Genomic DNA, 25,893 nt, shown 5'->3' with positions numbered 1-25,893 from the left:
TTTCTCTCATTTTTATGTCTCGGAATGTGAAGATTTCATACATCGCTACTTTGATCTTTCCTTGTGTTTTCCCATCAACATTCCGATGTTATTAACATAACATTTTTATTTAATTTTGTGTGAAGCCTTAAATTGATGATTAATTTTGTTATGTATTTTTGATATCTTAATATGAACGTGTCGTATATTATATAAAGTTAAGATCTCAAAGACTTATAACTGTCGTCAGTCTGTTTATATGTTACAAAGTATTAAATCTTTATTATCGTTGCGTGTTACATAAAAGAATGAATTTGTATTATCTTATAATATAGTATCCAACTATTTTGAGCAAATATTAAAGTCGACTTTGCATCATAACATAATTGTAAGGTGATGTGTTAACTGTGCTTTGCGTTATTTCTAAACATCTGTTGTATACTCTACACCGAATTGCAACAATCGATCATCTGCTTGAATATGTCGAAGAAAGGACCTCAAGACGCAAAGACAAAGCACATTACCTACCTACACGGTATTTTGGTATTTGGTATTTCCCTAAGCGACCTTTGAGTTGCGAAGGAATTTTCAGTTGAAAAGGTATGTCAACAAAAGGAATTTTATAGTCCTTTATGCAAGATAAAACAGTTTCATTCCAACAAAAATCGTTCCACCACTCCTCTATAAACTACCACCATTACTTAGAAATCCAGATCGAGTTAATTCGTACGCGGGGTCTCTGTGTCTCCGTTCGATAATTATTGAACTGATGTCTGTGTCGATGCTGTTGTCAAGAGTTGTAATTCTAGGGCCCGTCCTTCAACACAAATTGTGTGCATGGCTGTTTGTTCCTTTAGGCGGCACCAAGTTTTTTTGAAGAGGTTTATTGCCAGTTTTTTTCTTCTTGAGATCTTGTCTAGACCGTTCCCGGACTTTGGAGTTTTGAAGTCGTTCCTCCTAGTTATATTCAAACAAGTAGGTGCCAATAATTCCCTGATCCCTTTAAGGACCCTTTCTCAGAATTGATAGTTAAGCTTCTGCGGATTCAGGAGTCGTCGTGTTGCAAGCCACATAAGATCTTTGCGATATCGCTAAAAACCTCGATGAAGTTTTCAGGGTTTGGGGAAGGATTGATAAACATCTGCGGATCTTGCCGATAATCAAACCGAGGTTTTATGTTGTTTATTAATAATTTTTCTATCCCGCTCCACAATACTCAGCAAGATTTCTCTCCACCTATCCACTAAGTCGGTGTGGATGCAGCCTTTTTTGAGATTTGGATCCGATTTTTTGTTTCCTAAAATATTCAGGATGTTTACATCTAATTGGAGTTGTTCTGGTTGATCCTCATGAAAGGAAACCGAAGGCTAAGGGGTCGAACCAGTAAAACGGGTGTTACAGATCTGGACCACGAACCATCTGGAGAATCATCTCCTGAAATGAATGGAAAAGGGTGAGTGACCGCCCTCTGCGCTGCAATTGTCCATCGTTTGCGACCCTTATCAAGTTTAACTGAAAACTGACATAAATTCATGTAATGAAAACGAGATCGTTTAATAAATATTATCAAATGAAACTCAAACTCTGAGAGTCCGGAGACTGGATAGCTTCCTCAACAGGAAGTGATAACCTCTACCAAAAACAAAAAAAAGGATCAGGGTCGGAAATTCGGGATCCTACTAGTGGGAAAACGTCAAAGGCTTACGGTTTATAGAAAACCACCATTTAATATCTTCGTATATATTCAATAAAACAACCGGCATGTATATAGAATGGAAACTTACTTGTAGCGAAGTCCGAGAAGACGCTGATGGAGTTCGTATCTCCGTAACAAAACTAAATTACCTAAAAGTTTGACCAACTTCATCCAAATAGCGTGAAATTCGACATTTTCTTTATCGACACAGGAAACCCTTCTTCTCTTAAGTCTAGCGAACATCATGTAGAGAACCCCGACATTTGCTTCTAAATATGTGGCGAAGAATGCAGTGTCGCACTCGCACACGTCCCCTAAATCTACTTACATACTTCAAAATGACTTATGTGCTTTTCACTTTCGTTCTTTTTTGGTAAAAATTGAAATTTTAAACTTAACCCTTAACTACTATCGCGGGGTCAATATAGACCCAGACGAAGAAGAAGTATATAGCGCCATTTCGTACTCGCACTGGTGTCGTGTACGTCCCTCCTACTATTCTCCTACAAGTTGCTGTTGATCAGTGTGAGTTGGGTGTTGTTTTGTTTTGTTTGCTTATATTCGTGGTAAGTGCCCTCTGGGGTCAAAAGTGACCCCTGATAGTAGTCGATTTTTTCTAAATTTATCCCTTATTTTTTGTAATGTTACAATTTCAATCTTCTGATTTGTGTTGTAGTAGTTTAGACCCTTATAGAACTAGAACAAATAAAAAAAGAATCCTCAATAATGAACATCTGCTCATTTATGATTTTTGAAGCATATCAATTTATTAGATATAATTAACTTGAAGCGTTAAACTGAAATTTTTAACTTTTTTTTGTCAAATAACGAAACAAATAAGTGTTATCGTATTACAGGCAAGCTATTAATGCCTAGTATTCATATTTTTTTAATATGTGTTACAATAGAATAGTACCTAGTTAAGTTACTGAGAAAAGGCGATAGTAGTTCAGGGTTAAGGTTTAAATAATTCAATATTCTCACGTAGAATCGGTACTGAAAATAGATTAACTAGTTTTCTTACGAGTAGTCGACATGACCAGTATTGGCGTGTTTTTAGATTTAGGCTGTTGCATGTGTCTTCTTTTCTTTCTACCACACGTAAAAATTTAGAATGTAAGGATAGCTGGTAGTTATTCACACACAGAAAAAAAAACTGTTTACAAAATACAACTGCAAGCCCTCCAAGCAGCGCAATTTGATTTTATGCATACGGAATATAGTTGGTCTACAGAACAGACTGCTGAAACAACATTTTAATTGTATCTAGCAATTAAATGGGACTAACGCCTACTATATCATTACACGGTAAATGTACCTAAAACATGTTTAATTTTGCGTTTCCAATCGAGGTGCTGTGAAGACCCATAATATATTCTTGTGCACCAGCTTCTTTTTTTTAGCGAAGTTTGGGTTATTTATAAACAGCGGTTTGTGTTCCATTACCCAGGTTGCCATAAATCTGTGATGCGCCACATTTCATCTAAGATAATCAGTCGTAGCAAGCTTTATTAATGCTCGTTTTAGCGTAAAACCTTTGTAGATAAAAACGCTAAACATACACCATGAAACAATTTTATAAAGGTTTTTACTGGGGCTTAAAGTTGACGAGGAAGTCGATTCCGAGTCCAATTTTCTGTGCCAACTCTAAATTTGATTAGTCGACAACCAGACAAAAGTGCTAATACTTTAGATTCTCTGTTTTATGTTAGCTCTACCGCAAATATCAATTAGTGTAGGTATCACACAACGTTTCTAACACAATAAAAAATTATAATGAGATGATAATAGATTTGGTTGTTTTAGTAGACGCCTGAAATAAATCTTTTGTTCTCCAAGACGTATATCATCCAATTAATACATCATTTACTAACAATCTAACAATAGACGAGCCGCATATTTGCCAATCTTTCAGCATTAAACTACGTAATATAAAATGAGAATTCCTATAAAACAATTCGAAATAACTAAAACTAAGCTATAAATGTTCTTGTTTTAGGGTATACGTGGAATAAAACAAGTACCAAAGCCACAAATCACCGCATCCCAACGCCCGAGTTTGACGATCTACTGATTAGGGAAATACAAGCGAAAACAGGCCAGACTGTACTTCTACCTTGTACGGTTCGAAATTTAGGAGATAAAGTGGTAAGTTGTTATTACAAAATTTGTGGGTGTGATCGTAAATCAAGATCGAATGTTTAATGATGAGGTTTTGATAAATATTCAGACAGGTATCCATTTTATGTTACCTAACATTTTGTATCTGTTTGCATAGAACAAGTTATTTTCAAGGCTTACCTTTTGACAGTAACAAATGTCCTGTGTCGACACGAAGGGTTCTGAAGATTTATGGCCTATTTAGTAGTATAACATTACTGACCCATATCACCAATAGGATAAGGATTTATAATGCAATTAATATGTTCGTTTACATTTATTTACGTAGAGGTTAGGCAGCCTATTCTGATGGGCTCCAACTTTAAATTACATATTATTAATTCTGCTATCGCGCTATATGAACAGTGTTGTCACACCTCTCTCCGTAAATCTAACTAAACTACAGGTGGGCTTCATCCTACAAATCACTTTTCCTCATGTGATACCTTTGTGTTCACGGTATAATACATTAGTGGATATCCAAGGTGAGATACGAAGACCTATTTTAAGCCATCAATTCGATTCTAACCCCATACGAAACGAGGGGAAAAAATAAATGTATAATTTGTATTTCATTGTTAGAATTAGAACATGAGTAGTAGAAAGGTTTCACCATTGTTTAAATACTTACCTACACACATTTAATGTGGTTTCATTATTTTTAATTTAAGCATTAATTAATTATTTCTTGATTGCGTTGAAGGAAGGAATTGACGAACCTTGGTGACAGTAATAAATTTTTGATAATTAACTTAAAAACCGGCTTTATGGTTCAGTAGTAGAGCGTCGGGTGTTCGAACCTAGACTCTGTGGCAGAGATGGGAATTACCTTAGAGCAGTTTCGAGCATTCTGTCGGCTAATTTGAGACTGAAATAAAAAATCCTCTCTGGTCGCTTTCTGCAAACTAAAAAGATGTCTTACGCTCTTATTCATCGTTGAAAGTTTTCACAAAGGCACGGCCAAATCTCTTCCACTTTTTAAATAGAGCATGGTTTCAAGTTTTCAATTAATTCACAAAAGCGTAAAAGACACCTTGTGACATTTCCTTGATATATGTATCCACATTATCGATGCATTTAAAGATTTGAAAAATGCTTCCTATTCATCCACGCCAACAACTTTTCTCAGGCCTCGGAGCCTCTATCCACATTACAAAGTTGAAAGTACGTATGATAATTATGTCCGTTTTTGTAATAACTCACCCCGAACATATCGCTTATAAAAAATTAATTGTACTTTACTTATGTGTACATTTCGCATTAGAGAATGCAAATATTATTACGCAAATACCTATCGTTTTTTTTATAAATACAGCAATCGCCGATTAAAAAGTGTCAATGTAAATATGTAAAATTTATTCCTCATTTTTATCTTTCAAAGAAAATTGCTCTATTATATGAATATGAATTATACATAAGGGATGGTTGGTGCAGTCTCGCGAATTAGGTGTTAGACAACCAAATATTCATAAAACGCTTAATTAGAATTGCATTAGAGTCAATATGGTTTTATTTAATTTCACTTATTTTTTAATCGTAGATATTGCCGGTATAATAAAAAAATACTATATGAAACGCGTGTCTAATTGATATTTAAAGCACTTGCAACTTCTTAAGGCACTCGCGTGCTTTAAAGACCTAATTATACACTTGTTTTGTAATCTACTATTCTTAGATCGCCTTAGTTTTCTTACCTGATATATTTTAGTCTGTCGTTTAGAATCCTCCGATTCCAGTGACTCCGTTATTTTGTACGAAAGAAATATTTACTAGTGAGGATCTGTTAATTCGCCTATTGATTCACCGTGATTTGAGTGATTTATAGACAAACGGATAAATATAAGGTCTGAAATGTTTCGGAATCTCTACAATAGATAGCAAATCCTTCTACATAGAATAATTAGGTACATTCTACGCTATTTGAAATGTTCTGGAGAATAATGAAATAGGTTTGGAATTATCAGTGGTCACATGTAATTAAATTAAAATCTGGGTGGGCCAGTATTGGAGAAGTAATCCTTTGCATTGACGAAAGGCTTGTATCGTTGTGTGAAAATCTTCAATGCTTCTACATAGTCTTCATTGGTAGGGCGACTTCCATTTTGTTTTTGTGTAGTGAACGGCTGAGCAATATTGGCAGAATGTTTGAAAAATCGTCGATAGTAACTATTATTAAGCCAAGAAAGGATTTAATTTCCTTTGCGGTTTTTGCTAAGGTGTGTTCTTAGTGGCTTCCAATTTTAATGGGTTAAGTTTAATGCCTTGTGGAATTATTACTCTGCCCAAGAAAGAACCTCTTTGTCTAAAAAATCAAATTTATCAAGTCGGACCTTTTTAGATTGTAGTTTCTCAATTTTGCAAACACTTTTTTGTGAAACTTTTACTACCACAAACAGAATTACTATTTCTTTCTGAGATACAAGGCGAAAACGAAAAGCTTGACTTTTTGGGATTTAATCATACGAGGCCTATTTTTTTCCAAGTTCCGTTAGGTGTCATCCGTTAGGTGTCATGGCGACGTGTGGCTTGCGCATTAGTGTTCAGTAATTTATCTGTCACTATCTGCCAACCAGGCCGGACATTACGTGGCGTAGTTTTCTTGTGAACGTTGTTTTATCATGGCTACTCCATCATTGAAGCTCCCCCTAACTGCGAGATTCGCTGTATGATCCGTTTTCTTCAAGCTGAAGGCAATACTGCGGTTGAAATTCAAGATTGTGTGTTATGTACGCGGAAAACATTATGCGAAAATGATGTACGTGTAGGATATTTCGATGAAGGAGGCCATAGCAGGAAGTCCGGAACAACATACGACATTGTCGTAAAAGTGAACACTGTGGTTCAAGAGCGCCACTGGTTCACAATTTCTGAACTGTCTGCTGAATTTCTCGATCAGCACTTTATCACATTGTAGCAACTCAACAACCACAAATTTTGTGCACGATGGATCTCCAAACAGCTTACGGATTACGTTGAGAAATAGTAAGATGTAAGACTAACACTTGTGTATAATACTTTTCTTATGTCTTATATTTGTTTTTGCGACCTTTCCGGAACTTGAAAAATATAAACAATAAACATTTCCCATTCTAGATATCTTTACATAGAATCCAGTGGCTTAGTTTTTTGGACCACCCTCTTTGAGATTTGACCCAAAGTTGGTATTTTTAAATGCAACACCCTGTATATTTTAACATCAATTTTTTGCATTTTTTTTTCTTGATTACACTGATGTATCAACCGATATTTTTTTTTAATTTTACAAAACCTTATCTTTTACCGCGGTTTTTAAATAGTAGGCCATGAATTCATGGAGATTTCGTGATTTCTTTTTTGTATTCATGACAGTTGATACCAATCAATAAAAATGGTTGACGGTAGGAACATGTCACTTCAAAATATTGAAAAATATGATATAGTATTATAATTATACAAAAAATATAGGGTGTGATTCATCAATGTAATCGGGAAAACGAATGCAAGTAATTGGCGTTAAAATATATACATAGAGATAAGATATATAAATAGATAGAATTTTTCCCACGTCACGGGTTTCTTAGTAAAAATATCTAAAATAGGCAGTATTTACCTTTTTTCTATCTTACATGGACAGTAAGATACGAGGGCTATTTTTTTTTAATTTTCGGTAAGGTTGTAAAAACAAATACAAGAAATAAAAAAAAGTTCTCGGGAAATGTACTGATCAATTCATGGAAAATACGCTAAAGTTACTCCTAGAGGTATTAAGATATGATAAAACAGTGAAGCTTAAAATTATATAACAAATACCCAGAGTCGATAAATCATTCATAGGGACAGATGGGCACAATATGATTTACTTCATGATGGTTCTGCTCATACGAAATGAAAGAAGCGTTCTAATTCATCTGATCGATTTGCAAAACAATTTTGTAACTGTGTAAGTTGCGACAGTAAAATTGGTTAAATTTAAATTCGGTGATCTGCACTAAAACTTTGAAGAAAAATAATCGTAAACTGAAGTGCCTAACCCATCTTTTTACATGTAGTATGTATATTTCCCAGAAAGGAGTTTCTTATTATGAGGTAAATATCCGTTCTTGTATTGGATTCAACCTATATTCGACTGCCACGAGGCGCAACGTTGCTCCATTAAACACCAATTACATCTATTGTATGCAAACAATTTAAAATGATTGCGGATGTGCGTACTAATGACTTGTTACGAAACAGTATGAAAGGTATCATCCCCAAAACACACTTAAATAATTGGTCAGAAATTAGAGCGGCATACCTCATCTTATAATGCACTTAAAGCAATAACGGTCACAGAATCTAATTATGATCTTTAATTAGCTTGAAAAACGTTCTAATAATAGTTCTGAACTATTAAATAAGAATACTGCTGTAAGTATTTTTGATATATACCTGGGCGCTAAACATAGATTTTCTTCAAATAATGACCCTCTATAGTAACGCGTAATAATTTGCTGTTTGACAATAGTCATATTCGCAAATGATTTGCCGATTTGATATTAAAATTTGTACCGCAAGAGGTAAAAAGGGTTACTAGGAGGTTAGGGAATGGCGAAAGTTGCACCTTAGGGATGAAGCAGTTTATTAAATTGTCAGTGGAGCAATGTACAAATTTGAATAATATTTGATAATTATTGTGGCATTGCTTTCATAATGGTTGAAGCGCCCATATTTTAAGTTAGAAATTTAAACTCGATTGTGACGGTCGGAATTACAAAATCAACGCTGTACTGTCACCACAAGCGGGACAGTCCGAAAATGAGTATTTGCGAATATCTGTACGTGTAAATTTGCACATCTGCAAATATACGAATCCTCATAAAGCATTTTATAGGCGAGTAATATACAAATTTTTTTGTGTCGGGGTGGAAAAATTATTGTAGTGCACTAAAAATGTGCTTCTGACTTGTATAAACTGTCATAATTCAATTATTATTATTAAATTTACAAAAAAATAAGGTAATTAGGTACATACATTTAAAAGAACAAAAATGTGTTCTATTCATTGGTAACCAGTTTTCCGACGAATTAGTTTTGCGACTGTGCAGCACATAACCACCAAAGAGCTGAAAAGAAATTAATGAGAAACTTATCTGATAATCTTAAAAGCGATGACCGGATTAGAAGTACTCTTGACTACCTAAAATTGATTAATATGTACAACAAAATATAATGCGGCAGTAATAAGACCTTACAAGTGATTAGAAGTAGACGAAAAGACCTTAGCAGTCGAAGTCGTACTTAACAAAAAAAAAAAAGGGTAGAATATTCTCTAAAAGAAATGTTTGTGTTAACGTTTTGTTATTGTTTACTGCCAAAGGTGTGAACTAGTCCCATTTTTTACAAAGCTGCCAAGCTTTGATCTTGAAATAGATTGTTAATTTGTGTTACTTCATTTGTGATTAATATATTACAAACTTGTCAATAGAAAACGATAGGGAGCATTTTTCGTAAAGTGGGAAAGTTATCTGGTAATAGTCATCAATTTTATTGATTTACTTATAATAAACAACCATAGTTTAACACGAAACCGTTCATTACATTATAAAGTGATAGTTAAATCAATTGTGAATTTTCGTCTGGTTTATATATCCACTTACCTCTCTTTGGTTATATAGGTAGGCGTGAAATTAGTTTCCAGTTCCTATTAATTACCTATAGAACAGATTTAAATCCACATTTTAGTGAAAAAATTTGTTTTTTTCTTTGATATAGTGATATATATGCGTTCTCAGTATTTCTTAATTAGGTGCCTAATACAGTAATGTATGGCTAATCCAAACAGAAAGTTGGCAGAACCCGTTCGGATTACCCATGTTTCCGGATTGTAGAATTCATAATAAATGATATCTATAATTCGAACATGTTTGGCTTATAGAGATACGTACACACATAAATGCCAATGCGATGTCCTTAGTTTAACCTCTATGGTTCAAACTATAACATCTTACATACAGCTTTTGCAATGCCCCACATGCTACAATAGTGTCTTAGTAGACCTGTCTCGGCTTCTCCAATAAAAGTTTGATAAAATCACCGCTTATCAGCGAGTGAAGGATTTCTGGTTCCGTCCATATCTAAGTCCGTATTGCATCTATCTGGAATTTGCGTTATCGACTAGTACTACTAGGCCATCAACAGGCGTAGTGTTTTGTCCTGATTTTTGACCTACCTTTTGTACGCTGCAGATCATGTGAATTGGGATAGTACCTAGTTTTTATATTTTGTGATTAAACAGTGTGTAAAAATTATTGTAATATTCCTGCTCTAAGATAGCGCATCCTTGTAGAAAAGTTCTTCCCTTGATCGGATTGAACTTTCCATCCGAAGTGAACCTGACACCTGTCACTATTAAACACAATAATGTCACGCGCCTACCAAATCCGTACATGAGGTTTGGAAGAATGGAATACTCATTAAATTAACCTCCTACGGAAGAAAATATCAAGCTTAATAAAAGAATTCAGTCGCATTTTTGGAACCTTCAACGATGATTTTCTCCATCGCTAAATAATAAATAGGTATACACGCAAACTGGGTAATAGACAGCGATTATGTCATGTGATGGCGTATAAAGTTTATTGTACCCCAACTCATATCTATATAACGTAATTACAATAGCAATGCTTAAAATCTGTTCCAGATACTTTAAATATAAAGTTAAGCAATTTTCGGAATGTTGGTAAATACCAAGATTACTTCAAAGCACGTATCGACTACGAAGAGCTTCTGTTACAACTTTGATTTCGGCTTAACATTGGCATAATTGAAATCTATGTAAATAGTCGTATTGTTATCGCAACAATTGGTAGTTTTCGAAGCGCTGCGAGTGCTTAAACTCATCCGTGCCTTTCAAAGTTGCGAAATTCTCTTCGACTTGTCTCGCAAAAAAGGAAATTTCGTCGACTACTGATATTTTACAAGTTTTGTGCGCCACTATAATTAACCGTGTCGTTACTTTTATAATTTTATCTAATTTTATTTTTTTTAATAAAATTATATTGTAATTTTGCAGGAGGTCTGGGATTATTGTTGGACTCTACACTAAAACAGTTCACGTAATTCCTCTAATAAGCGTAATAGCCGTTTGGCGTCTCGCCATAATCACAGTCAGAAAAGTAAAATTAATCTTAATTAAGTGTAAGAGGCGTAAAATGCTTACCTTGGCTTAGACTAAAGTCTCATGAAATCATTTTTCCGTGTCGGGTTATTGGCGCTGGACTTAAAGATTTCTCTATTACCTATTCTACAGTACACCAAATTGTTTTTTATTAATTGTCCTTAGCGTAATATAGACGATTTAGTTACGGTCTTTGAAGTCTTATCCAAATTACATACTTATACTTAACCGTAAGCATTTTATTAAAACCAATATGAAATAGGGATTTGAAACGTCTCTTCGTTTAACAAAGTTTCAAAATTTTGAGCCAAAACTGTACAGAATAAAATTTTATTTTTTTAGGTGAATTCCTTCTAAGACCTGAAACGCGACTATACATTATCCTTGGTTTTTTGTTGTAAGTAATACATGGTCCTTCAGAAAGGTCAATTTAAAAAACTCGTATCTCTGCAAAGGATGGTGTAGTAGATCAAAAATTTTAAACGTGACCACCCATTATGAATATTTCCTAAACAGAATTGCATACATTCCCTAGGCATTGCATATATTAGTAGAATACCTGATGAATTATACAGATTGCCGATACTCGTACACATAATTATTATGTTTCATTGGGCAATTTTAGAAAGTGCACAAATTTAATTTATGATAGTAATGAGGTGAATTTTTAGTTAATGAACGCTAATAGCAATAATAAGCGGATTGTATCCAATAGGAGAAAGTGAAAAATTAAACGGATATTTTTTTGTAAAAAATCGTTTGACAGTTTATATGTTCAATAAACCCTAGTATGATTTATGCAATGTTCATTTAGATCCATCTAAAAAGTCTGGCGTTTGTAGGTATATGTTTAACAAACAAACCTTATATGATAATTAATGTGTAGAAATAAATGCCTACCTACTATTATAAAGGCATCAAATGTTTAATTCAATTCCATTTTATAAATGCTTTACGAAAGTAGGATATTCAATTCCATTACCCGGCGTTTAATTTTAATTTCATGCGAAAACATTTCCTAACTCTGTGCATTTATTTCAGGTCTCCTGGATCCGCACGAAGGACTTACACATTTTAACATCTGGGGAGCTCACTTTCTCTGCCGACAATCGATTCGAGTCAGTTTCGTCAATTCAAACAAATTTTTGGGGATTAAGGGTGCGTGGAGTGCGATTGGCTGATAGCGGCAGATATGAATGCCAAGTAAACACGGATCCCAAAATGAGTCTCGCAATTAATTTAACCGTGTCAGGTACGAGTTCTAACAAAACTTTATTAGAGGCCTCCAGTTCTAAACAAACTTACAGATACACTCAAGATACAGGATAACTTCCACTTTACTAATAAATGGATCTATACGGCAAGTATAAAGGGACCTCCGGAAGTTTACGCAAGGGTCGGTACTCCTATAACATTTACTTGCGAAATATCAGCATCATCGCCTTCTTGGAGGACACCTGTGTCTCAATCTGGTTCGCAACCCCACATACATTGGTTTCACGAGGGGAGGCAGTTATCTTTCGATGTAAGTTGAATGTAAGGTACGGTAGTTACATAAACTACGTGATAATTGTGTAATATCTTCAGTCCGGACGGGGAGGGATTTCCGTCGAAACGGACTATAGGGACCTTAATAGCGTTAGTAGATTAAGAGTTGCTGAGGTTTCACCACAAGACAGTGGAACGTATACTTGCACGCAAGCTTCCGCCAAGCCCGGATCAGCTCGACTTGTAGTCGTAGAGGGTACGATTAAATTTTATGTGTATGAATAATATGTTATTATATTATACGTATGTTTGCAGCTGAGCATTCGGAGGCTATGCAACGTGATGCGCCCCATTCTTCCACTAATGGTTGGCACAACGAACTCATATTTATATTTTCCTTTAGTTGGACGTTTATGTTTATTAATTTTCGTAATTTATTTTTCATATAGGTAGTTAGAAAGAATTATGTATATAATAAAGTATTTTTTCTACTTATTTACCCTTTCAAGTTAAAAAAGTGGCAGTTTTCGATCGTGGGTTATAATCGTTTTACTGTTCATGTAGCCCAGCATTTTTAAATTAATGCAGTTGATTGTCATTCATGCATATAACTCTCGAAACGCGCTCTGAATTGCCAACAACTGTTATGAAGTGTAATTTGTGCTTAAGTTTCCGTCTACGTGCTGAATCCTAGATGCTGGTGCATCCCAGAACTTTATGATATATTCCATAGTTGGTAAAAATTTATTAATCTGTTTCCAACCGCCACTCCTTGTATAAGCTGAATCTTTTACTTTTCCGTCTACAACATATCCATAATTTACCCATAAGTACCCACATTGGTCTCTTAGATGAAAAATTATTCAGACATCCAAATATTCGATCATCCGAAAAAGAAACTAACGAATAGATTATTTCCTTCAATTAATTTCACGTATTTTGTCAATAGAAGGCGTGGTAGGGTGGTAAAGGGTACGGAAATAGACATTTTTTTTCAAAATAAATTGAAAGACCAAGATGTTTCGTTATGCTCCCAAAAATGCTAGAACACGCGTTTCTTATTTAGTATTCCTCTGGGCTATCATAAAACATAAGAAAATTACCGTTACCTAGCTTTTCGGGTATTTATTTATAATTTACCAAATTTGGAAAATGTTTATGAATCTAAAATTGTATATTGTATCCGCCAGTTTTCCACTAGGGGTCGGTTGTGTTTTAGTTTCCCCACATACATGTAGTGGATAAACTTTCTCCCTTTAATAAATCATTGTTAATTATTATTAAATTCCTTTGAATGAAGATCCAAAGATATTAAATTAAATTCGGTACGTATTTTGCTCTACAACAAACGAGTATAAAGGTCTGACGGTCATACTGGCGGTTGACTATTTTTTTTGTATGGTGAGAGGGGGGTGTTTGGTCAATTTGTCCGGCTCATGAAATATAATTTTGTAATATTTGTCTAAATATACCAGCGAAACGAACGTTGAACTTTTCTGGCACTATGAGAACTGGCGTTATAAGGGGATAGTAAACAAGTAATTTTGCTAATGGCAGTGACGAAAGATAAACGCAGCTACTTACATTTTTTAAGGCGGGGAGGCTTGGTTATGGTAGTAAAAAAATGGGAACATTGAGAAAAGTATTCAAAGGGTTATGGTTAAATGAAAGGCTGCCAAGTTTCGATATCATTGAATAACATCCGAGATATACCATGATTTAATTGCGATATTCATTTCGTTATTTAACCGTTTCATTTCATGCAATAAGTTGCATAAATTTACTCATTTTACTTATAATAAAATCGAATCTCGCAACGAATGAATGTATGTAGACAATACAGCGTAATCGCCGCATATCATTTATATTAATATTATCCGCATTAGCGTGTTAAACATATCACATTAATATTGAACGCTTATTTAAGGTAGTATTTACGTTTACTGCATCGTCGAACACTACACTATAAGCTACTGCCCGAAATGCAATAGCAGTAAGGATGGATAGTGTCTTTCAGTTACATTGCCCTTCTAAAAAGTGATGTAAAATTTACTTTCTTACCTATAATGCATTCACACACTAAATCTCTTTTTTTTCTGTCCCACTTTCAAAGCCGGGTGGTCTCTGTGACATGTGTTACCAATTAGGGAGTCCATGGAACAATCAGATGGTAAAGTATTGAAAAACCGCAAATATAATCACATTAATATTGAACGCTTATTTAAGGTAGTATTTACGTTTACTGCATCGTCGAACACTACACTATATAAGCTACTGCCCGAAATGCAATAGCAGTAAGGACTAAGGGCAAAATTGGTTCTGAAGGTAGAAGGTTTGAATTATATGACATAGTCCATTTGTAATTTCGTGGAAAATAAAATGTTAAAGGAAGCGAAAAGCGTCATATTTAATATTTGTTTAAACACAGCGTTTTCGCATTTAGTCAGATGCTGTACTAGAGGATACGTTGCGTAAGTACGGCTATAGCTATAACAGTTTTTCACCTTCCATGACATAAAATTATTAATGATCGCTTGAATGTTGCAGCTCGATAATCAACTCACCACACTTAAACAAGATATCCTCGTATCCTATCCTGTTACAGGTGTTACTTATTGAACCCAAAGTTATTCTAGGACGACAGTATCGATAACAAAGGAGTTACTTTACTTAACTTAACAAGTACAATTCTCCTTACGCTTTCTTATTCCTTTTGCACTGGTTTGCAAGTTTTCCCTCTTTATAGAGACGATAATAAAGTCCCTAGCGAGCTGTATCCAACATGTACTTGTAGATTATTGGAAGATACGTGAACTGATATAATCCACAACATGATCTTGTAAACAAATTCCTTGATTGTTGTTGATTAACTTGGTAACAGTAAAGTTGTGAATGAATTTAAACTTTTACTGTAATTTCAAAGGTCAATAATTTTGAGAGGTTGTTGTGTCTTGTTTCCTATCAAAGTTAGCAGCAGGGGAAAGCATAACGACACGTTAATAACAAAGTCATTCAAGGAACACTGACAAATTACACACAAAAAACTTGACAATGGAAAAACGTCTTAAGAGAAATTTTTCTGTCCTCTACCTATCTATGTTTTTTTTAAACCACGAACATTGGACAATAAGAATTAAATACTAAGATTATGTGTAAGGTACGTTGCCTATATATGCTCGTTTTATACTAAATTAATTGTACAAGTGCAAGATTCTGAAAAGTGAATTCAATCTTTAATTTTGTCACAGTTTTCCTATTACTTTTGTGGACTCATCAGAATATGATGAAATAAATGTCATCCAACTACTGCATCTGACTTTCTACTATATTGGAATAGCTTTCAGCCGCAGAGTCATTTAATTTGTAGCTGGCCAATTTACATCTTCAGTTCAGGTACTTCCATCGTGTTTGATTTTAAAAATCTTCAAGGTGAACGTGCTAATCCTCTTAGCCCAGTACTTTTAGGACGAATAGTGGGTAGACAGCCCACTCATTCATAATGAGCTGAAAATGTGAGGATAAACTTTTTATGACAAGTAAAACAAACCCTGAAAGATCTCATAATTTCTCACGTAAGCTTCCATTCAAAATGGTGGATCAATGCAGGCCGTTAGCCTTAGTTTGATATTTTAAACCGTACTTTCCATGAAAGTTAATATCTACTCATGTCTTACCTAGGCACTATAGGATACATAATGGAAGGTAATGGAATCGAGGATCCGTAGGGGTTGTTGCATTCCAAGCAAATCATTGCGAAAATGATGGGTGGCCATATGCTTATTCGAACGCTCATTCGAGAGCTCATTTGCTTACATACGTAGACGCCAAAAGGAATATCAAAGACGCTTTCATTAACTTATAGTACTCGATAAGCTTGAAGATCTAAAAGAGAACATATACTTTAAAAAGCTCGTCAACTCTACTGCAGTTTTAGAAAGCGCAATGTTTCTAGAACTGGAAAATTGTAGTTACAGTACATGGAACTGATTACACTATTCTACTCTACATTCAAAGGGATCAAACTGGGGACTTTATTTTTTTAATTTAATTTAATATACCTTTATTTAATAACGCAGTAGCCATATAACAAATGAGACAATTCCCATTAAAAAAGCAATTAAAGAGAATTGTAAAAAAATGATTAAAAAAAATTAGTGTAAAGAAAAGAAAATAAAATAAATGCATAATGTGAACTACTACAGTTTTAAACCGTAAGGTGGGATTCAGATCAACGTCTGCTTTTCAATCCGACCTCAATATATCTACGAACAAAATCAAAGTCCAAGTAAATATTCTTCTGAAAAACGCGTTGTAAAAAATAATATCTATCTGAATACGTTATTCCATCTAGTTGTGTCAAGCTAATTTATCTTCCAAATGTACATTGTTCATTAAACAAAAAATCTTTATATTTACAATTAAAAAACTTCACAGGTAACTCCTTAAAACGATTGGGTAAGCTATTATTGTAAATCGTATATACATTAAAAGAAAACGATCTCTCAAAAAAGGTTGTGCTGTGTGGGGGAGGGGTTATTTTACCTTGAAATCTTAAGTACATCGCAGCGGTAGGTGATTTTATTAGATAGATAAGGAGGTACTTTGGTTAAAATTACATGTTAAACTATCGGTGAAGGAAAAACTATACCTGAAAGATTTTCGTAGAGATGAACAAATAAAGATACATCGGTTAAGAATAGGCCACACAAATGTCACGCACCAATATCTTTTGACGGGTGATCCCAGGCCGCGATGCAATGCGTGTAATGTTGATCTCTCTGTGAAGCATGTAATCTGTGATTGTGTTAAGTATGTAAATCAGCGTGATAGGTTTAACCTAAAGGAAGATGTTAGAAGCAACCTTAACGAAATACCAAACTTGAAGAATGTGCTAAAGTTCCTGAAAGCAATAGGGATATACAGCAATGTATAAAAATATAAAGTTCTAAAATACTTACTTTTTACTTGGAAGGTATGTGTATGAATGTCGAGAAGACCCAAGTAGTCGAAGCCATACCTAAAAAAAAAAAAAAAAAAAAAACTTATGGTAAAAAGTCGTAGTATGAAGAGTACGCCTGTTATTCATATTTAACCAGAGACAATCATTGAGCTTGTGGGATATGTGATCAGTCTTACGCAACCCGTAAATAAATCTAAGACATGAATTCTGTACCCTCTGTATTTTATTTTTTGAATCAACATCCAGACATGGATCATATACTATATTAAAAAAGTTAAAAGAACTGGAGACTCGCATTCGTTTGAGACTTATCGCTAAGGTCGTTCTATGGGGATAGGGAAGCTTAAGACTCGTGTAAGATTTTTGCACGCATTTTGATATAATACTCCTTATATCTCATGTTATTATCCATTATTAGTCCTAAGTTTTTAGCTGGAATGCAAATGTCATTCAACTTCAGATTTATTATTGGTTTACATATTTCACATTTTGATTTATTACCAAATATCATTACACCGCATTTATTAGGATTCAGTTTTAATCCATGACTAGCGGAAATTTCGAAAATATTATTTAGATCTTCTGAAACCATGCTAAGACTGTCTTGAATAGCGTCGGGACTGTATGAGTAATAGAGCTGAATGTCATCAGCATACATTTGAATTTTGCAGTGGTTGATGCTGTTAAGAAACTTAGAGGTGTAAATTTGAAATAATAGTGAGCCCATAATTGAACCTTGCGGAACTCCTTTTGACAAAATGTGGGCCTCAGAACGTTTTTGATTGATGACAACACTTTGAGTTCTATGATCTAAGTAGGGTGATATTAAGTCAACTGAGTTAGGTGTAAATCCACAGCATTTTAATATAGCAAAAAGTATTTCGTGGCTAATTGAATCAAATGCCTTACTGAAATCTAGCAGAATAAGTAAAGTTAGTTTACCTTTATCAGTTGACGATATAATATCATCTTTTATGTTGTGTAATGCGGTAGTACAGCTATAAAATTAAAAGGGCCAGTAACCTAGCGTAAATAAATTTACTCACTATTTTCACCATCGCGAACTGAGATCAGCAGCCTTATTTTACCTTGACTCACGTATTTAAGGGATCGCGATTTCCACCATAGAATAATCTCCTTTCCCCGGTATTTACAAATAATGTGCCAATTACTAGATTAGATAACGCCGGCTGTGAAGGAATGCGCCCCCTCTTACGTCGAAAATACTGCGGACATCGATGACCACCTGCACCTCTTCTTATCAGCACCAGAACACATGTGTTAATTAACTTACAAGTCCCTGCATTTTAACACGCAATTTCACGTTTCAGAATCAAATACAACAAATGTATATGTATAGTTTATACAAACGATAGAATTTAAATAAAAGTTATGCAATTCCAAACAAAACCAAAAGGAAAACACACAAATTCAAGTAAATCGAACAACTCTCTCTATAGTTACCGTGGCCCCCTCCCACCCATCCCAACCAGTCCGGTTTTTAAACTTCTATAGTATCTTGAAGACGAAAAACATGTTAACAAACTCAATCGCAATATCGATTGTATCGATTTTTAGTTGTTACTAATTTACTCCCTACAGCGATCGTAGTCCACACAAGAACCATTTCTGTTTTTTGGTTGTTTCATTACTTTTCAGAAGAGAACAAAGATAAACCATTTTATCCGATATTTGATAGTAAAATGGGCAAATTTAATTGTTGGATAAAGCACCGTTCCTGATATGGAGTATAATGGGGTAATTTCTGAAAGTGTAGGTACTTTATTTCGTTTAAGAGTGTCTCATCTTGTAGTAGGAACTTTTGTAAAAAGTTTATGGACTCTGACAGTCCTCGGAATTAAACGTTTACTCATGTATACCTCATGATTATTGAGAACAAAAAGTAAAAGGAAGTCCTTCTGACTTGATTTAATTTGGGAAGAATCGCTTCTATAATTCACCGTAATTTTTTTGTGTGATCTATATTTTTAACATTAATTGGAACAATAAAGTAGATGTCCGAAGGGGTATGAAACAAGTTACAACTACAACATTTATCATACTATTATGTAATTTAGGGGAAACCTTTCTTACCATGAGTCAAGGGAATAATTTGTGTTTTACTACGCTTGTACACAAGCTCATTTGTAATTTAGTGGAATAACAGGAACTTCACGCACTTACTTTGGCGGACACCTTTTGTAATTAGACTATAATAGGTATTAGTATTTCCTATAGCATAGGTTGGTCATAGATTTCCGCGCGCCTAAAAGCAATTTAGTGGCGGAACTTTATGCAAGCAAAAATATACGCAGCGAAGCTAAATGGTTCTAACAACTTGCTTTATTATCCCATTAACAATTTCGCCTGGATAGGGTTGAGCTTAAAAGGAAAGCGAATGCGGCCGTTCTAGAGAAATATTGAAACAAATTCTTATTTTTGCCGTATATGCGCTTACCAATTCTACGAACTCAATTAAATGCGGGGATATTAATTTTGAATTGTTAGCGGTACTTATCCGGCTAAAGGCGCTTACTTTTACCACCTTTAAACTACACCTTTTCTTCGTCATTATCATAACAATAAATAGGGTTAAAGCGAGACAAACTGTATAATTTATGAGATAAGTCAGTAAAAGCTCGAGCAGGATCGATATGAAGTGTACCCCAGAGTCTCATGAAGACCTCGTGCTTATTGAGAAACACATACATTACCGCCATAAATGTGCTGTGGAATTCGCTTGATATCGCGGCAATAAACAGAAATTAATGCAAATTTCTGCTTTTAAAGTTCGAAGCGGCAAAAAGAAAAAAGCGCACGCAATATTAATTGGAAAGTAATGTGACATGCAAATGCATTGTAGCAACGAGATTACAAGTTTCAGTTCGTTATTGCACGACTGAACCGCGGTAACGATCTGAAAATGTATTCAAAAAGAGAAAATTTGAGCGTTTGGAAACGTACTAAATCGCATTTTTTATGTTGTGCTAGAATAAGCTCGGTTCATGGAGTTGCACATATTGTCAGACCGAATGTAAGTCCGTTTGAAAGGTAAAAGTTTGCTTTGTATATGCGAGTTGCAGTAATTGAATGAACGCTAATTATTAGAGTATTATGGGCTTTGCTAGTTTTGTCCGCAGTAGGATGGAGTATTACGCTGGGTTTGGAAGCTCTGGATCATTATCAGACGAGGCCTACAGTTATTAGCGTTGAAAGAGATCATTGGAACTGGAACGTAACGTTCCCTTCAACTACAATATGTTTTGATGCGTTACATACTCAGAGTGTTGACAAGATAATCAGGTAAGAATTGTCATTTTTTTATAACGGGCGATCAAAAATGAGTTGCTGTCGATTCGCCTTTGGAAATTCAAATTATGTACTATTTCCCATGTAACAAGACCCGACAGCAACTCATTTTTGATCGCATAGTACAATAGCATGGCAACTAGGTTTGATCTAACATCCACTGTGACTCACAATTCGACTTTTCTATAGCCATTTATCTTAGACGATGAAACAACAACTTACTATATAGAGATCTTGTAATTTAGATATCTATTAGGCCTATTATGAAATGCTATCATCTCTATAAAAAATAGGTACATGAATACATGACCACTCTAATTAAACTATCTAATGAACTAAACGATTTAGTTCAATCGGTAAATACTGTTATTTTTGTCTTAAAATGATTCCATAGGCCAATCGAATTATTAATGTACAAAAAAGTTAGCAAACTCACACGTAGCTAGTATTTCTTGATATGTTATTAACTCCACAGGGAATTTATAACCAAGTTTGCAACCCCAAAATCCTTGTTAGCCACTTGGTGTATGAAAAAAAAAGATATTTTTTGGTTGTGAATTTTTTTGTCACCAGCACATTGGATTTTTGTACACGTTTTTAAGCACCAAGAACCCGAATCAAACAAAATCTGGATGATGTCGATTTGTCTGTCTGTACTCTCATCTCCTTTTTCTCCTCGTTCGTTTGCGCATCATGACAGAAAAGAAAAAAATCACAGTATTACCCGTTACAAACGTATAATTGCACCTTGCACTCGCTTTGGCCTTGGATTGATTGACTTTGCCCCGAAATATTTGTCTACTTGTGTCCATGTACCCGGAGGAAGGGGTGTCCTCAGCAGATACTTGAGAGGCCAAAAGTGTCCGGAATTGTAAGCAAGAATAGATCGCAAAACTTCCCTAACATAAGCTCTCCTCTTCCCATAGTCCACTCGATTTCCCGAAATGTACTTGACCACAATTGGCATAAAACCTCTCGGGCGGATAGTAATGAGTCTTGGGACCGATTTGAAAGGCGATAAAAACATTCCTGGAGCTCACGAAAATCTGGAAAAGAGTTCAAATCCTTGTGAAAGTTATCATAACCTCCCTGGCAGAAATAAAGTTTACATTTCTTGTTCTCTCAAAATATGAGGCAAGGCATTAAGAGAGTGACAACAAATCTTCTCAAGTTCAAATCTTTATTACCTGTATTTTTGCAGTTGTATGATATAGCAACTCTTGTGTCTTAGAATTCCCAATTTTTAATTTTTTATAGGATTTGAAGGCTCATTCCGGTTTTTATTCTCTCCAGTAATATGTGCTTTTCATAAGCAACAGCAACCAAGTCCTTAACCAAACCAACTTAACCAAAAAAAATTTAGTTATCGGTTTCAAATTAATTCACAAAGCAACGGTACTAGTATCTATCTAAAATAACACACCTAATCTGAAGGAGGATACAATGTAATCAAAGTAACAGAATGAGACTTCGGAGTAACAAAAGTAATCGTCAACAAAAACGGTAAGTTGTCGGACGGTATATTCTTCGCAAAGGCAAAAACAAAGTATCAGGTATAACGGGATGATTTACAGGGACATTAATCTCCAAAGGGGTTTCCGTATACTTGTAGTTACAATTCCGGAACATCGAAATCTCCAGGTGTAACCTTCGATGTAACTGATTCTGCCGGTAAGGTAGAACCTCATCTCTATGGCGTTCTTCAATTGATAAGATGGCGGTGGGCTTTCAGATTTCAGATGTCATTGGACATACATTGGTCAACATTCTGAAAATAACCTAACATAAGTACAACCCTAACCAAATATACTTACAGTTAGCAAATTATTACCTAATTTTGAGGATCTCCAGTTTTAATTGCCCTCAGAACTGCAGTTGGGCTTTTTTTCCATTAATTTTTAATACCGTACGTCGATCATAGGATTTTCACGGGTTTTTAGACTTTGGGCGGTTTTAATAACTTACCAAAGAGTCGTAGCTACCTGGTGTTTGCGTTTTACCTATTATTAATAACCCTTTGCGCATTTTCAGAGAATTAAATATTACTGACAAAAAAGAACGATCGAAATTCCCAGAGTTTTTGGAGGTTCTGGCATTTGGGAAATTTGAGAACTATTCGGCTTTTGCAAACTATTCGAGCGATTCTATTTATTTCCAAGTTGATAAGTACGTAGAATGGGTTGTAAATTCAAGGGCCCCTTTTGATCCAAATCAATTTACGCAAAAGTTTGGAGAAGTACGAGAATTTGTAATGACCCTCTCTGAGCATGGATTATGTTACACGTATAATTCGGAGATTGCGGTGTATAATTCCTATGAGTAAGAGCGAATTTACTACATGCATCCGTTACCCGTCGATAGATACATAGATCCGTCTATTGGTTATTATTTAAGAAGAACGCATTTACATAATTTTTGCACAATCAAATTAATAGCATACTTTGCTCTTTATTGTTCGTTTATTAGCAAAACGTGCGTTTGATCTCTAGTGAGCAAAACTTGTTAACCGGTTACTATGCCTTCGGTTGCCATGAAAAACTATTATTAACCATTTGTACGCCAACAAATCATTTCAAATCAACCTTAATTAATCACTTATGATCAACATGTGTAACCTGTCGAAGGATAACGGGTGCATGCAAGTTAACTTTAAGTGATAGTTAGTTCATTACACGTTCGATGCTTAGATATTGGTTAAATAATACTTTGGAATTAGTACCAACCCCACCTGCACTAATGGTCAATCCAAGCATATCAAAGCCTGCTGCAATACTAATGGAATTGACCGCCGGTTACAAAGTACAACCTATTACTCAATTTTGATAATTACATAACTCTGTTTTAGATATTCTTTCATGGATATAACGAATTACCTGATTATTATTCAACGCCTATAAATATCCCGGCAGCCACGGCTTCTAAATTTCAGTTAACACTCTCAGACCTTTCCACATCTCCAGAAGTAAAAGACTTGCAGGTAAGCCAGAGGCATTGCAGGCTAACCAGTGAAGGAAACTTACAATACACTCCCGTCTATAGTCATCATTTATGCTTCATGGAATGCCGGATGAAAGTTTATTTACGCGTTTGTAATTGCACACCGTACTATTTCAGGAGACTAGGTAATGTACTTCTTTATATGCATTAACTAAATAACCCGTAAATTACAGGGCCCGATCCCATTTGTAACCCAGCTGGAATGAACTGCTTATTTAAAAATTTAGGTATTATTTGTAAAACTGTAGAACTGTAGAAGTTAGTGTACTGTACATCTTCTTAAAGAGGAAATAGAGGCGTTGGGCATATCAAGCTGTCATGGTTGTGACACAAACTGTGATGAATATGTCTTCACAATTGACTCGGTTGAGACCACTGATTGGTTTTTGGGAACCAATGTTGAATGGGATCTGATAAAGTACCCCGAAATTCGTTACAAGAGGAGTCTAATCTTTAGTGGAAGCAATCTAATAGGTAGACAAAGATTCGTTGCTGAACGATATTAATACATTAATGTTTAGTTCAGTTTGGAGGAGCAACTGGTCTTCTTTTGGGTGCAAGTGTTTTGAGCCTAGCTGAAATAGTATTTTTCGTGACTTTGCGCTTTTGTTGGTGCGTATTTGGAAAAAGGCAGGTTGACTAATTTAAGTTTAGAAATGTATTTCGGATTAATAAAGATTATTTTCCCTTGATTCTAGTTTATTTCCAGTTTTTCCACTCCCATCGCAATATAGGTACCGACCAAGACGCTACACCTTACTAAGATGCCATTGTAAGCGAAAACCCGAATATTATGCGATTGCTAGTAGATCATAGCGCATTCGGCATTAGTACAACTAAAATCTCTATCTAGTTTTTCAGGTTTGGAACGAACAATAAATTGAAAAGAGGTCCAGATGATCAAGCATTTGCGGTGTAGGAGTAATATGCCATAAGTTGATCTGTTTTGTATTTCTTTTATTTTGATTTGGTTTCGACTATTCAGTTTATTAACGAAATGGATATTTAACTTGTAAAGAAAGCATTCGTATAGTTAGTCAAGCATACCCGTTGATAGAGGAAAGAAGTAGAAGAGTTAATAATATTTAGTGCGAATCCACTATCGGAATACTTCATTCTAAGGTAAATTCTTTTCAATTAATAATAATTAATTGAATTAGAGATATAATATTGGCAAGTAGCTATACTTAATTTATATGTTTTTGCTTCGGAACGGTGAAAATATGATACCATAAATGAATTCGGCATCCCCAATATATAAAAAAACGATACCAAACTTGACGTAGTAGTTATCCTGAAAACATTGAGGAGCCCCACTTCTTAAATCCATCCTTGGGCCCTAAGTACCAACCCTTTCAACGGAAAAATTTGGTTCGCGAAATGCCGTATTTGACCTGATACAATGACCACTACTATAGTCCAAGCAACGAAGACCAAAAAATACCAAATAGCGGAAATAATTCATGTAGAAGCCAATTTTTGCACACTTGTAGAGGAAGGTGTTCTTAACAACATACTAAAAGTCCTGGGGGGTGAGGGTGGAGCTAAGGGTGCAGGGGGTGTCTAAAGGTCCTATCTTTCAGTTTTTTGTCAATAACTCGTAAAATAATGCCTCTAACAAAAAAATGTTGGTATACTAAATTAATCTACATAAATTAATTATTTAAAAAAAAAAAAAGTTTTTTCTAAAATTGTACACCCCCTCCCACCTCCATATCTCCTTGAGCATTGATCCTAGCAAAAAAGTGTATAGAACCTTTTCCATCTTTCCTTAACACACTTGCCTTCACTAAACCAATTATCCCTTTTTTACCGATGTTACACAAATCACTTTCAACTTCACTTTCACAAATTAAACACTTCTTAGCCATAGTCTTAACGCGTGGAAATGTTCATGTAATCAAACCAGGTAGGTACGTATTTTTAAAACTCACGAACCCCAAGACGGTTAATGTTAACCTGACTAAGGGCGAGCAATGAGCAATGGTCATCGTAAAAACTACCTGGCACTGATTTAGGGAGGGGTGGTACGGAGAGTAGGTCAGTCACCCCTTCCGTCTCAGGCTCTAACGACGCACACAACAATAGGCACACCTGTCAACACACGAGCATTGATTTATCCATTTACACTATTTTGCAACTAACAAAAAAAATTTGAATTATATTATT

At 34.9% G+C, this 25,893-nt stretch overlaps 2 protein-coding genes and 1 long non-coding RNA gene across 3 annotated transcripts in view; 2 read left to right on the top strand and 1 right to left on the bottom strand.

Moving 5' to 3' along the window:
* LOC116171626 overlaps positions 1–12,953 on the top strand; it is a 39,087-nt gene extending 26,134 nt beyond the window's left edge. Inside the window, exons 2-6 of the mRNA XM_031488575.1 lie at positions 3,675–3,823; positions 12,012–12,222; positions 12,278–12,495; positions 12,558–12,714; positions 12,774–12,953. Coding sequence (XP_031344435.1) covers positions 3,675–3,823; positions 12,012–12,222; positions 12,278–12,495; positions 12,558–12,714; positions 12,774–12,907 — 869 coding nt within the window. The 3' untranslated portion in view covers positions 12,908–12,953. The remainder of the gene's footprint in view (positions 1–3,674; positions 3,824–12,011; positions 12,223–12,277; positions 12,496–12,557; positions 12,715–12,773) is intronic.
* A 3,692-nt stretch (positions 12,954–16,645) lies between these two features.
* Positions 16,646–18,837, bottom strand: LOC116172404. The gene is made up of 3 exons (XR_004145652.1): positions 18,465–18,837; positions 17,417–17,475; positions 16,646–17,358 (listed from the first exon to the last, which is right to left on the bottom strand). It is a non-coding gene; the product is annotated as an uncharacterized LOC116172404 (long non-coding RNA).
* A 1,503-nt stretch (positions 18,838–20,340) lies between these two features.
* LOC116170239 (pickpocket protein 28-like) lies at positions 20,341–24,385 on the top strand. Its single transcript, XM_031486481.1, has 8 exons — positions 20,341–20,469; positions 20,527–20,721; positions 22,759–23,046; positions 23,415–23,526; positions 23,573–23,849; positions 23,898–23,951; positions 24,010–24,198; positions 24,246–24,385. Exons 1-8 carry the CDS (start codon positions 20,342–20,344, stop codon positions 24,365–24,367), a joined length of 1,365 nt encoding a protein of 454 aa, XP_031342341.1. The 5' UTR covers position 20,341; the 3' UTR covers positions 24,368–24,385.
* The last annotated feature ends 1,508 nt before the right edge of the window (positions 24,386–25,893 follow it).

Source organism: Photinus pyralis, unplaced genomic scaffold (genome assembly GCF_008802855.1).
Source record: "Photinus pyralis isolate 1611_PpyrPB1 unplaced genomic scaffold, Ppyr1.3 Ppyr1.4_LG5, whole genome shotgun sequence".
NCBI lineage: Eukaryota > Metazoa > Arthropoda > Insecta > Coleoptera > Lampyridae > Photinus > Photinus pyralis.
Note: the sequence above shows the minus strand (reverse complement) of the source record. Positions and strands in the feature narration are given on the sequence as shown.

Bases quoted from the DNA above. Each gene is read 5' to 3' on its own strand.
- LOC116170239 (XM_031486481.1), top strand. From the start codon at position 20,342: ATGTATTCAAAAAGAGAAAATTTGAGCGTTTGGAAACGTACTAAATCG. The intron at 20,470-20,526 runs GTAAAAGTTTGC...GCTAATTATTAG, and splicing joins AATGTAAGTCCGTTTGAAAG to AGTATTATGGGCTTTGCTAG. The intron at 20,722-22,758 runs GTAAGAATTGTC...GCGCATTTTCAG, and splicing joins AGTGTTGACAAGATAATCAG to AGAATTAAATATTACTGACA.